At 40.0% G+C, this 12540-nt stretch overlaps 1 protein-coding gene across 6 annotated transcripts in view; it reads left to right on the forward strand.

The window, feature by feature from the left end:
* Positions 1-11918, forward strand: part of OVA1 (methionyl-tRNA synthetase / methionine-tRNA ligase / MetRS (cpMetRS)) — a 62636-nt gene extending 50718 nt beyond the window's left edge. For all 6 annotated transcript variants that reach the window (XM_088954783.1, XM_088954785.1, XM_088954789.1 and 3 more), the window contains 3 exons: positions 10735-10890; positions 11344-11472; positions 11560-11918. In XM_088954783.1, the coding sequence (XP_088810909.1) occupies positions 10735-10890; positions 11344-11472; positions 11560-11727 (453 nt within the window). In that variant the 3' untranslated portion in view covers positions 11728-11918. The remainder of the gene's footprint in view (positions 1-10734; positions 10891-11343; positions 11473-11559) is intronic.
* Positions 11919-12540: the final 622 nt, after the last annotated feature.

Consider the following 12540-nt stretch of genomic DNA (forward strand, 5'->3'; position numbering starts at 1 on the left):
TGCCTGTTTCCTCTAGGAGATCTAGCACATACTTTCTTTGACATATGTAGATTCCTTCTCTTGATCTAGCAACTTCAATTCCAAGAAAGTATCTCAGATTTCCCAGGTCTTTGATCTCAAATTCTGAAGCTAAGAACTCTTTCAGCCTCTTCATCTCTTTCACATCATTTCCAGTAATCACCATATCATCCACATACACAATGAGTGTTGTAAGTTTGTCATCCTGTATCCTTGTAAACAATGTATGATCTGCACTGCTCTGAGTGTACCCTACTTTCTTCATGGCCAAACAAAGTCTCTCAAACCATGCCCGGGGAGATTGCTTCAAACCATATAATGCTTTCCTTAGTTTACATACCTTCTTTCCAACATCATATCCAGGTGGGGGTTCCATGAATACCTCTTCATGAAGATCACCATTTAGGAAGGCATTCTTCACATCCAACTGATGAAGTTCCCAAGAGAATTTTGCTACTAGTGACAGTAGAACCCTGATTGTGTTGAGCTTTGCTACTGGGGCAAAGGTTTCCTTGTAGTCAATTCCTTCCTTTTGTGTAAATCCCTTTGCCACAAGTCTGGCCTTGTACCTCTCAATTGACTCATCTTCCCTGTGCTTTACTGTGAATACCCACTTGCACCCAACAGTGCCTTTCCCTTCTGGCAGGTCCACCAATTCCCATGTCCTTGCTTTCATTAGGGCTTTCATCTCCTCATTCATGGCTTCTTTCCACCTTGGATCAGATGCCGCCTCTAAATACCTGGAAGGGACACATACAGAGGAAAGAGCAGACACAAAGGAATGATAGGCAGGGGATAAGTGTGAGTAAGAAACATAATCGGCTATGGGATGCCGAGTGGTACAAGAACGAACAGGCTTACGGAGAGCAATAGGAAGATCCAAATCTGAATTGAGTGAATCAGAATTACCTTGGATTGCAAAGACAGATTGATCTGAGTTCAACTGGTTGCAATCATGAGGTTGAGGGGCCTTCTTCCTTCTACTGTATGTAAGTATCTCTTTCTCTTGTTTACTGGAACCTTCAGAAGCATCAGTCGAATCTGGAGAAGCAACTGGCACAGTGGAAGTCTCACTAGGTTGACCCAGAATGTTACAACTAGTAGTAGTGGAAGGTGATGAAATGGGAACAAAAAAGAAGGGAGAATGAGAATCCTCTTCCAACCCACTACTCTCCCCCTGAAGAGGATTCTGAGAAGACTGGAAATAGGGTTGAGACTCAAAAAAGACTACATCCCTAGTGACATATTTTTTCTTGGAGACAGGATCATAACACTTATACCCCTTCTGCGTAGGAGAGTACCCCAAAAATATTCCCTTTGTAGCCTTAGGATCCAGCTTGGTCTTCTTTGGATCTTTCACATGTATGAAGCATGTACAACCAAAAACCCGCGGGGGGAAGAGGAAATTTTGGAAGAGTGGGACACAAAACATAGAAAGGGGTCTTCATTCCCAGTACCTTAGATGGCATCCGATTTATCAGGTATGGTGCAGTGAGAACAGCTTGAGACCAATATTGCTTGGGCACATTGTGCTGGAAAAGAAGGGCTCGAGCTGTCTCCAATAGATGCCTGTTCTTGCGCTCAGCAACCCCATTTTGCTGAGGGGTGTAAGCACATGATGATTGATGTAACATGCCTGCATCTTCCATGAATGAGTTCAGGGATCTTTCAAAGTATTCAACTGCATTGTCTGAACGGAATTGCTTGATCTTTTTATCAAATTGTGTTTCAACCATCTTGCAAAACATCATAGTTATCCGGGGAACTTCTTCACGTCCTTTCAACAGATAAATCCAAGTGCACCGAGAATAATGGTCAATAAAACTGATAAAGTAACGGAAGCCATCAATGGAAACAATGGGTGAAGGACCCCAAACATCAGAATGAACCAAATCAAAAGGGGTTTGAATTTCATTATTAGAAATTGGATACATTGATCTACATTGTTTTGACATTCTACACACATCACAAATTAAACTCTGACTCGGAATGCCCTTACATAATTCGGGAAACAACATTGCTAAGGAAGAAAATGACAAATGACCTACCCTAGCATGCCACAAGTGCAGCCTAGCTATTGACTCCACACTTTCCGGACTAGTAGTAGAAGCTTGCAAGGCTGAGCTGACATCTTCATCAAAATAGTAGAGGCCCCCATACTCATGACCACTCCCAATCGTTCTCCTCGTCAATCTGTCCTGGAAGACACAATGAGAAGGAAAGAAAGTTATACTGTAGTTCAAGTTTTTTGTAAGCTTTGAAACAGACAACAGATTTGAGGTAAGACTAGGAACATGTAGGACTAATTTAAGAGAGAGATCCTTGCTTAGGTCAACCACCCCCTTTCCAGAGATGGTGGAGAGGGACCCATCAGCTACTCTCATCTTATCCTGGCCAGACAACAAATGATATGTGGAGAATAAGGAGGACATATGTGCCATATGGTCAGTGGCTCCGGAATCAATCACCCAAGAGGTAGAATTAATGGAACTAGATGCACTAAATGCAAAGGTTGTACCTGATTTGGCAAGAGAGGTGGAAGCTAAAGAATTGTTCTTCAGACGGGCTAATGCCCGACTGAGAACCTCTACCTCACTAGCTGTGAAGCCCAAAGTACTTGGTCCAGAGGAGTCGGCTGCCTGCCTTGCGGTGGAAGATGACACTGTCTGAATACTCTGTAAGTTGTCACTACTGTTGTTGGTGGCAAGATTCCCACTTGCTGTGTGGCCCTTATGTTGCCTTTTGTCCTTTCTCAGAGCAGCTGGCTTCAGATGAGGGTACAGGACCCAACATTTCTCCTTTGTGTGTTTCTCACCACCACAATGTGTACACTTGAGGGACTTCTTGTCTGAAAATCTATTCCCCTTAGTGGAGACTAAGGCTGAATGTTCTCCAGGTAGTTCTGTTGACTGTGTCTAGGAGTCAACTTGCATCTCCTTTCTCATTACTTCTTCATTCCTAACCAGGTAGTAGACATGGTGAAGCTCAGGTAATTCATCTCTCCCTAGAATCTGTGACCTTATACCTTCATATACAGGGTCAAAACCCGCCAGAAACTTGAAGGCTCTGCCCTCCTCAATCTGCTTATCATGCCTCCCCTTATCATTAGCATTTTCCCAATCCAAAATCAAATGGTGGTCAAGCTCTTCCCAGAGGCCTTCCAGTGTTGCAAAGTAGGTTGCCACGGACATGTCTCCTTGCCTTAGGGCTGCAATGTCTTGGTTCAGCCTGTAGATTCTAGCATTGTTCTTTTTCTGGCCATATGTCTTAGGTACTTTCTCCCAAATTTTAGCAGCTGTGGGGAAGTGATGAACAGTTCTGGCCACCCTAGGAGTCATAGAGGCCAGCAACCAAGACATGACTGTGGCATTTTCCTTGCGCCACACAGTGTATTCAGGACTGCCAATTTCTGGTTGTTTCTTGTCTCCATCCAAATAGCCCGTGAGCTCACGAGAAGTAATGAACAGCATTGCTGAGACAGACCACTCTCTGAAGTTATACTCATCTAGCAGCACACTTGTAATCTGCAAGCTATGCAGATTAGGGTTTTCCAGGTTTGAGGACCTTGTAGCAGGCCTGTTATCTCTAGAGGAAACTTCACCGGATAGTGAGGACATCTTGACTTCAGTCCAAGAGTTGTTCACAGTGTTGTAGGTGGTTCTGTTTAGGATTGGCCGAAGTGGTCACAATGTTCACAGTGCTGGTAGAAGTGTTCACAGTTCGGGTACTGTGCAGTGCTGTTTAGGACTGGTCGAAGTAACTGAACCAGTTCACAGTGCTAGTAACTGAAGTTACTTCAATTAGGGCTTGTTCTGCAACCTGAAGTAACTGTGCAGTGCAGTAACTGAAGTTCACAAAGTAGGACTGATAACCGACCTGAAGAGAATCTGTAACTGAAGTTACCACAGTTCTGCCCAAGTCTTGCTGGGGCACGAAGCTGCAACTGTAGAGAAGGCTAAGTCTTTACCACTTGTTCTGCGCAAGTCTTGCTGGAGCACGAAGCTGCAACTGTAGAGGATTCTCTCCCCCTTTCGTCTAGTGCTAGGACTGCTGAAATCAGTCCTCAACTAGGTCTGTCCTATACAGACCTCTCTTAGTAGTCCTTTCTCAGAGCAGTTGGCTTCCCTTGAGTCCTACAACCAAGAGAAACCCTAGGTTTGAACTTGCTTTACTCTCTTACACTCCTAGGTCTTCACTGCAGCAACCCAAAAAAGGAAGAGAGAAGATGAAAAGACAGCAAGAGAAAAGAGTGCGCCTGCTGAAACCAGGAAGGAGCTAATGCTCTGATACCTTGTAATCTGAAGAGCTATACTCGAAGTAGCAAGGAAGAGAAGAGAACCACAGAACTGAAGAGAATGTTGAACTATACTATCCAGTCGACCAGTCCTTTATTTATAGATGAATATAGTACAAGGTACAAGAAATTACTGGGATGCCCCTGATTAGTGATGGGACACCCAGATGACTTAAATCATTAAACAGGATTAGGCCCATTAACACAAACCCAGTTACAAGATAAGTTAAACATAAGAATGGGCTAATAAGAACTCTTATCAGCCGAACATCACTCTAACATTCTAACACTTGTCATATGGTCTAATGCACCAGAACCTATAATCCAAGGAATTCTACAATTACCTGAGGCTGTAGCATGATTTGTAGAAGTACGAATACCTGAATGGGAAAATGTGGATGAAGAGGTGTTGCCTGAGAAGGAAGATGCAATAGTAGTCTCCAAGTGATTAATTAAACTCCAATATCTATCAAATTCTGCCTTCACTGTTGCTAGCTGCTCCACAACATTTTTCTTCACTTTCTCTATTTCCACCTTCAGATGTTGTAGCAACATTTGCATTCTTGGGCTTTCTAGACTGACCACCTTTCTTAAAGTTGTTGTTCCGAAACCTATCTTGAAGAAGATCTGGATGAATTTTCGAACAAGTATCCTTAGTATGTTTCGGTTTCTTGCAATATTCACATATCACCTCTTTCTTCTCAGCTGACCCCTTTGGTTGTATTCCAGCATGTGCAAAATGTTCTAAAGGTGGTGGACCCTATAACTGTACTTGTTGCCTGCTCTCTTCATTGCTCACCGTAGAATATGCCTGAGCAAGTGTTACTTCATCCTTGGCTAGAATATTCTGTCTCGTAATGTCAAATTCAGGGTTAAGTCTTGTAAGAAACTCAAACACCCTGTTTCTTTCCACAAATATCTTAAACGTCTCTGCATCCTTGGTGCTTTCCCATACAATTGCTTCGGTAACATCAATCTCCTACCATAGTGACTTCAACATTGAGTAGTAGACAACTACACTCCTCTCCCCTTGTTTCAGATTTTTCACATCATTTTTCAGTTTGTAGGCCCTTGCAACATTCAATTTATGAGAATATGTTTCTATAACACTACCCCAAATCTCCTTGGCTGAAGTCATCCAAAGATAATGTTGATTTATGTGGGGTTGCACAAAATTTACCAACCAACAAATAACTGTGTAGTTATCCTACATCCATTTCTCATATGTAGGATCAGTCTCTTCCGGTTTCTCCTTACTACCTGTGAGAAACCCTAGTTTACCTCTACTGCATACATGAATCTTTATAGATTGTGCCCAAGCTAAATAATTTGTTCCATCAAGTTTGATTGTAGTCACTTTTGTCAAAATGGAATCTACAGGACCAACCCCCGACACCAAGATCTACTTCATCTCACTTTTAGATTGCTCCATTGATTAAATGAAAATAAAAATACAAGGTTTTCAAGCTTTATAGACCTAACTGAGGTCAGTCCAACACTTAAAAATCCCAAAACTAGGGTTTCACTGTACCTGGCCTCCGGAGAGAAAGAGAGAAGTAGCATCTCCAACTAGAGCTTACCAAACCTCTTCCAACTGTAACCGCCCACTTTTGGAGATCAAAAGGAACCCTCCAAGCCTTGAGCGCCCACACCCAAACAGTCTCTTTAACCTGTAACTGGAAAATCTCTAGTCGGCTAGGGTTTTGGGCAAAAAATCAGCAGCCCCACTTTCTCTGCAATCTACAACTAGATTTTGACTTTCCAAACCCTTTACCAACTAGGCATATAAGCTCTCTGAATAATTAGCAACTTATCTCTCCATACACCTTTCGATTAGAAGAGCGTATGGGAAAAGAAAAGAAAGATAAAAGAGAAGGGAGACCTGCTCTAATACCAAGATGCGATTCAAATCAATAAAAAATAGTAAAAATATTTTAGGTTATGGCAGAAGAGGAAGAGAAGAAGAAGACAAGAAGAAGAAGAAGGAAGAATGGAGAAGAAGGGAGAAAGGAGTTCGATAATCTCCTCTTTCTCCACTCTAATCTTTTATTAATCTTACTAAGATTACATAAGTTACAAGTCTTCCCTTAAGTGGGCGTTCACCTCATCAGCATACTTAGAAAACATAAAAAGAATTAAAGGCTTATTAATAACAAATAACAAGAAAAAGCTAATCAATACAATAGTAATGGGCTAGAGCCCATTCGGCCCAGTCTCTCTACACTTAAGCAATTGCTTCACCAAAAATTTGAGGTCAAAGATTTGGGAGAACTACGGTATTTCTTGGGCATTGAGGTAGCACGGTTTAAATATGAAATTTTTGTTTCCCAAATGAAGTATGTTCTCGACCTTTTGGAAGAAACTAGGAAGCTAGGTGTTAAACTTGTTGGCGCACCTATTGAACAAAATCATAGGATAAGTGTAGAAAGTGGAGAGCCCCTTGAAGACAAGGTTATGCTTCAATGATTGGTTGGGAAACTCCTTTATCTTTGTCTCACATGATCAGACATTTCTTATGCAGCCAGTGTTGTTAGCTAGTATATGCATTCCCCAAGAATCACTCACCTTCTTGTAGTTGAGAGAATCCTTGCTTATCTGAAGAGATGTCCAGGTAGAGCCATACTCTTCAAAGATAATGGCTACATGAAAATAGAAGTCTACATAGATGCTGATTGGGCTGGGTATGTTGATGATAGGAGATCTACCTCTGGGTATTGTGCTTTTGTTGGAGGAAATATTGTCTCTTGGAGAAGCAAGAGACAAAATGTTGTTGCTTGTTGGTGTGGCTGAAGTATTATGGTTGAGATCCCTATTTGAGGAATTGGGCATTGCTTATGAGAAGCCCTTGATGCTTTATTGTGATAATTAGGCCGCTATTAACATTGCCCATAATCCGATTCAACATGACAGAACTAAGCATATTTAAGTGGATTGTCACTTTATCAAAGAGAGAGTTGCTTCTCAAGAAGTGTGCCTTCCATATATTGCCTCTAACATGTAGCTTGCTGATCTCTTCACTAAGGTAGTCCCAAAGACCAAGTTGGAGACAGATTTACGCAAGTTGGGAATGATTGATATCTACTCCAACTTGAGGGGGAGTGTAGAGGTAGTTAGAATGCTATTTATGTTGCTGTTGTCATGTTAGCTGTTAGCATGTTAGTAGTGTCAGTTAGTTATTTTAGTTAAGTTGGGAATGATTGATATCTACTCCCAACTTGAGGGGGACTGTAGAGTTAGTTAGAATGTTATTTATGCTGCTGTTAGCATATTATTTATGTTGCTGTTATCATGTTAGCTGTTAGCATGTTGGTAGTGTCAGTTATTTTAGTTATTTTTCAGCTTCTGTTAATTTGTGTTAACAGTAGGGGCAGTATTGTAAGTTTACTATGTTTTAAGCTATTAATATAAATAGCTGAGTGGGGAGAGGGGGGGGGGCAATGTTAATTGACCCACACTCTTTTCTGAATTCTCCCCTCTTCGATTTCTCTCTTTCTCTCTCTCTCTCTCTCTCTAAACTTTTCTTATTGAACTCTCATCTAGAGTAGGACTGATTACAGTCTCTACAAGACAAGTTTATGTATTTCTTTTTGTACTATTGTCTAATATTTTGACTGGAATGATTAAACTTTATGAAATTTGACCAGAAGTTGTTGAAGTTTGATTTAAAATTTGACTATGCAAGTTTCGCATCAGTTGGTAGTGAAGTTCTTTAATGGAAGTTTAGGCCCCACATTCGTTCCTCTATTACTGATACTTAATTTTTTATCTGATAAATGGTTGGAAAATTCTCATTACTTAAAACAGGAAAAAGGGAGAAGTTTACTTATATGAGATTCAACTACATAGGATTTCAAAGAGCAATTAGAAGCAACATTTACAAATTCCCCTTAAAGGACAACCTGTTTAGTCAAAGATGATGCGATCCCACTGCTTCCTAAAATAAACTTGCTATACTCCAGAAAATTCTTTAATTACCCTAGACCATGTTATGATAATGTTCTCAATCTTGCCAATGATCAATCCCACTGTGGCACTTTTCTAATTGAAAATCTTATTGTTCTTTCCTACCACATTACTTAGCAAAGAGCAAAAGGCAAAATGTTCCAAAGGATCTTGCCTCTCATGTTTAATCCAATCAAAAGGCCAAGAGGATAGACATGCCATTTTCTGCAGAACCACCCAATGGTGATTGAAAAGTCTCAAGAAATGAGCGTCAGATTTCATGGCCAACCTTGCAATTGATAAGCCAATGCCAATATCACATTGCCTTCCTCCTATCCACATAGCAAAAATTACCAATGTTCAATCTGTTTACAATCAGGTGATCCTTTACAAGAATTTTGTGAAGACTTATTGCGTACATAGAGAAGGAAAACCTTGGATAGAACATGAAACCTCCAAAATCTGCTTCCAAGGAAAGATTGAGGGCTAGCACCCTCCATCTTAGAGAAAAGGATTTGATTGTAAAATAGTCTGATCTTTCCGCCATCCATTCTCTACCATCCTGACTTCCAAGGTGGACAATGCACGGACTAAACTGAAGGTTTTTCAGCAGGAAATATTATAAAAAATTGGAAAGAAGTGGCTTACTCATCTTCCATTAAATCTGTGACTATTCCACTTTGGTCCCCTCCAGCTATTGGCTTCACAAAACTGAATTTTAATGAAAGTAGTGAAGGCAACTCAGGCCCGTCTGGTATAGGAAGAATTTTTAGGGATATGGAAGGTAAAATTCTTGCTATGTTTTCCGGTCCCATTGCTGTAGGGATTCTTTAAGAGCTGAGGTCTTGGCGGTTCTGGAAGGGATAATGAGAGGAAAGGAAATAAACATCAGACAATTGATTGTAGAAGGTGACTCAATGTTGGCCATTGACTGGCTTCAAAAGGAAGAGAATGGGTTCTGGAAGTTTTCAAATGAGAAAAAGTTGCATAAAAGGTTAACTCAATGACATGGAAATTAAGCTTCGCTTCAGTGGAGTAAAGGAAGTGCTAACTTCTTTGTGGATGAACTTGCAAAACAAGGGGTGGGAAGAGCTAATATGTTTCAGGCAATGCTGTAATACAATATTTATCTTGGGGAGGGTTAAGTGATTTTACCCCTCTCCTTGTTCTGTTGTATTTATTCTTTTTATTTTCCTGATAAAATTTCAGTTACCAAAAAAATGCGCTGACTAAACTTACAATTGAGTTAATAAAGATCTATTTCCGAATTATTGATGATGCATCTAAACTGAGGCACCCAAATCACATTATGGCCCAATGGCATGAATTGGGAACAATGGCATGGCCTTAACAATCCAAACTACCACATTTCTTTTGGGCAATCTGGAAATATTATGCCATCTACAGGGGAAAGGACAATACATAAGATGCCTAGTACCATCAAATTACATATACATGGCATTTTGTAAGACAGCTTGCATCATATTATTGTATTTTATTTTGTAGGCCCATTAGTACAAACTATGCATGTAGTGGAATCGTATATAATATAATATTAATTATTAGCTTAGATATACTATACCCTTGGATATACACTTGGAAATCATATATAATAAACAACTCGTTAGTTTACACAATACTATACACTTGGATTTATCCTCCTCTTGCTCACCTTCCTCAGATATTAATGAGTTGTTTTTCACTCAACCTGCTTCTTGCCACACAAACAAGGTTCAAAATATCGATACAGTTTTTTGTTTATTGGCCTGTATCGGTACTGTTTTTTGTTTTATTTTTTATTTTTGAATCTGGCTCAGAGGAGCCAGTTTACCCCCCTGAACCACTCGCTGACCCAAAACACCCTCTGTAGGGGTGTATCGGGAAGGCTCCAATACAATACGTATCGGCCGATATGTGACGATATTTTGAACCTTGCACAGAAAAAAAGAGAAATTATGTTGTTGCACTCAACCATCTTGTGGAATATTTTGGGATAATGGAATGCTAGGAATTTTTTAGAAAAAAAAAAAAAAAAAGCTAAAGATACAAACTCAGTTGATCTCTAAGGTGAGAACCATTTATTGGGTTTTGGCCTGTGAAGAGTTCAAGGAGGTTTCAATGGATTATCTGTTAAGGGGTTGGCAGACAGTTGCAAGTGTTTTATCAGGGACAACACAAAGAATGGTAGAGTGGAAGGGCCTAGAAACAGGTAAACTAAAGTTGAACTTTTACTTCTCTGATTTTTGTCCTGCTGGTCAGCATTATTGCTGTTCTTTATTTGTACATAGTTTCATCCAGATCCTTGAGAATCTGGTTCTTTTAGCTTGCGATAATAGCAGTATATTATGTTGCTTATAAAAAATACTATATATGCATGTTTCCTTCTGATTGAAGCAGGTTGCTTTAATTTGGTATCAAATCTACATTCAACTGATGGCCTTTTCTTGTTCTTAATGTCTTTTGGCTATTTTACTTTTCAGGTCGAGAAAGCAAGGATTCACTATGAATCCCTTTCACTCTCATCAGCTTGTGAAGCTGTACTAGAGATTGGTAATGCTGGGAACTTGTACATGGATGATCATGCACCGTGGTCTCTTTTCAAGAAAGGGGGTGCTGCTTCAGAAGCTGCTGCGAAGGTTTCTTGTTTGACTCACTAATCATCTTGGATCCTCAATTTTCTTTTTCATAACCATGACATGAGAGACAAGTAGGAAGAGAAAAAGGGGGAAGGTAGGAATAAAATGAAAGATGATTAGGGTGAGTAAATTAAGTGTGGTTCATAACTAGCACATATTCAATAAACCACTTCCCCCACCTCTGCCCCCGTTCCCCCAATTATTTTTTAACAACTTCATTTCCTTATTTTTCCCCATTAAAGAAAAGAAATAAATTTTGCACTGGATCAGTCTTAGGAAACCAAATAGTGGCATTGGTTATAGAAGGTTAACCCAAGTAATATGATTCCCCTTTCTTTTCTCCAAAATAATTACAGTTTGCATCTGATAACTGATCATCCATGTGAAGCAGGGCTACTTTTGAAGTTCTTACTGATAACTGATTCCTTTTATTATTGTGGGTCTTTTGTTCAGGATCTTGTTACCATATTGGAAGCTATGAGGATCATAGCCATTGCATTATCTCCTATTGCTCCAAGTTTAAGTTTAAGGATATATGCACAGCTTGGCTATTCAAAGGATCAATTTGATGCTACAACCTGGGTTTGTTTTTCCCTGCAGTTATATCAAGTTTAAAATCTAGGTTATAGGTTTCAATAATTGGATTGATTGTTTTCATGTTCTTTGCAGAGTGATACCAAATGGGGTGGGCTAAAGCAGGGCCAGGTCATGGCTCAGCCCAAGCCTGTCTTTGCAAGGATCGAAAATCTAGTGGAAGGGGATAACAGAGAAGCAAGTGAAAAGCTAGTCAAAGATAAATCAAGGGTACCACAAACTCAGAGGTTTGCAGAAGCTTAGATCTATCTGGTTGCGGCTCAATAATGTTTATCCACATCAATTATAGTTTGATTTAATTAATTATTGGGTAGAAAATATATATTTGAAATATATTTTCGTAGCAGGTAGAAATTCTTTCTCGTCTGCTAACTCTATTGATTTAACAGCAAAGCTCAAGTTTGTTTTGGGGAATGGGGATTTATTTTGTATCAGTTTGTTTATGGCATTATGGAAGGCAATGGGGCAGGGATGAATTTGAGAATTGAAATGCACGGTAGGGAATGGCAATGGGGCAGGGATCATATTCCCCATCCCCAACCCCAATTTTGGAATAAATCTCCATTCCCGACCCCTATCCTTGTTGGGGATAAAAAGTTGTCCTCCATCCCCAATCCTCGATTTCCTCGTGGGGACCCGAATCCCTAAATTTTTTTAGTTAATAGTATTTTTTGAAAAAAAAAAATACTTAAAATAAATAAAATTTTTAAAATATCAATAATATCATATATATATATATATATATATATATATAATAATACTATAGATTTAATATATACTCGGGGTTGGGTCGGGTTGAGGTGGGGCCCTCATTCCCCATTCCCAACCCCGATGATCCTTATTAATCCCCATCCCTGACCCTATTGGGGATGGGGAAAATTGCCATCCCTACAGTACGGCCGATCCTTGGTTTGGGTCCTAGCCTTGGATTAGTCCAAGTGTCTGGGATTGTCCTGGTATGCACTGAACTAGCCAAGTGGTGTGCCACACATTTTCTTACTATCACCAACCTTCAGCCATTACCACCATCCGTCCCCTCCCTTGTGAGATTTGCCA

The sequence above is a fragment of the Nelumbo lutea genome, chromosome 7 (assembly GCF_056320005.1).
Source record: "Nelumbo lutea isolate HS-2025 chromosome 7, American lotus-T2T, whole genome shotgun sequence".
Taxonomy (NCBI): Eukaryota; Viridiplantae; Streptophyta; class Magnoliopsida; order Proteales; family Nelumbonaceae; genus Nelumbo; species Nelumbo lutea.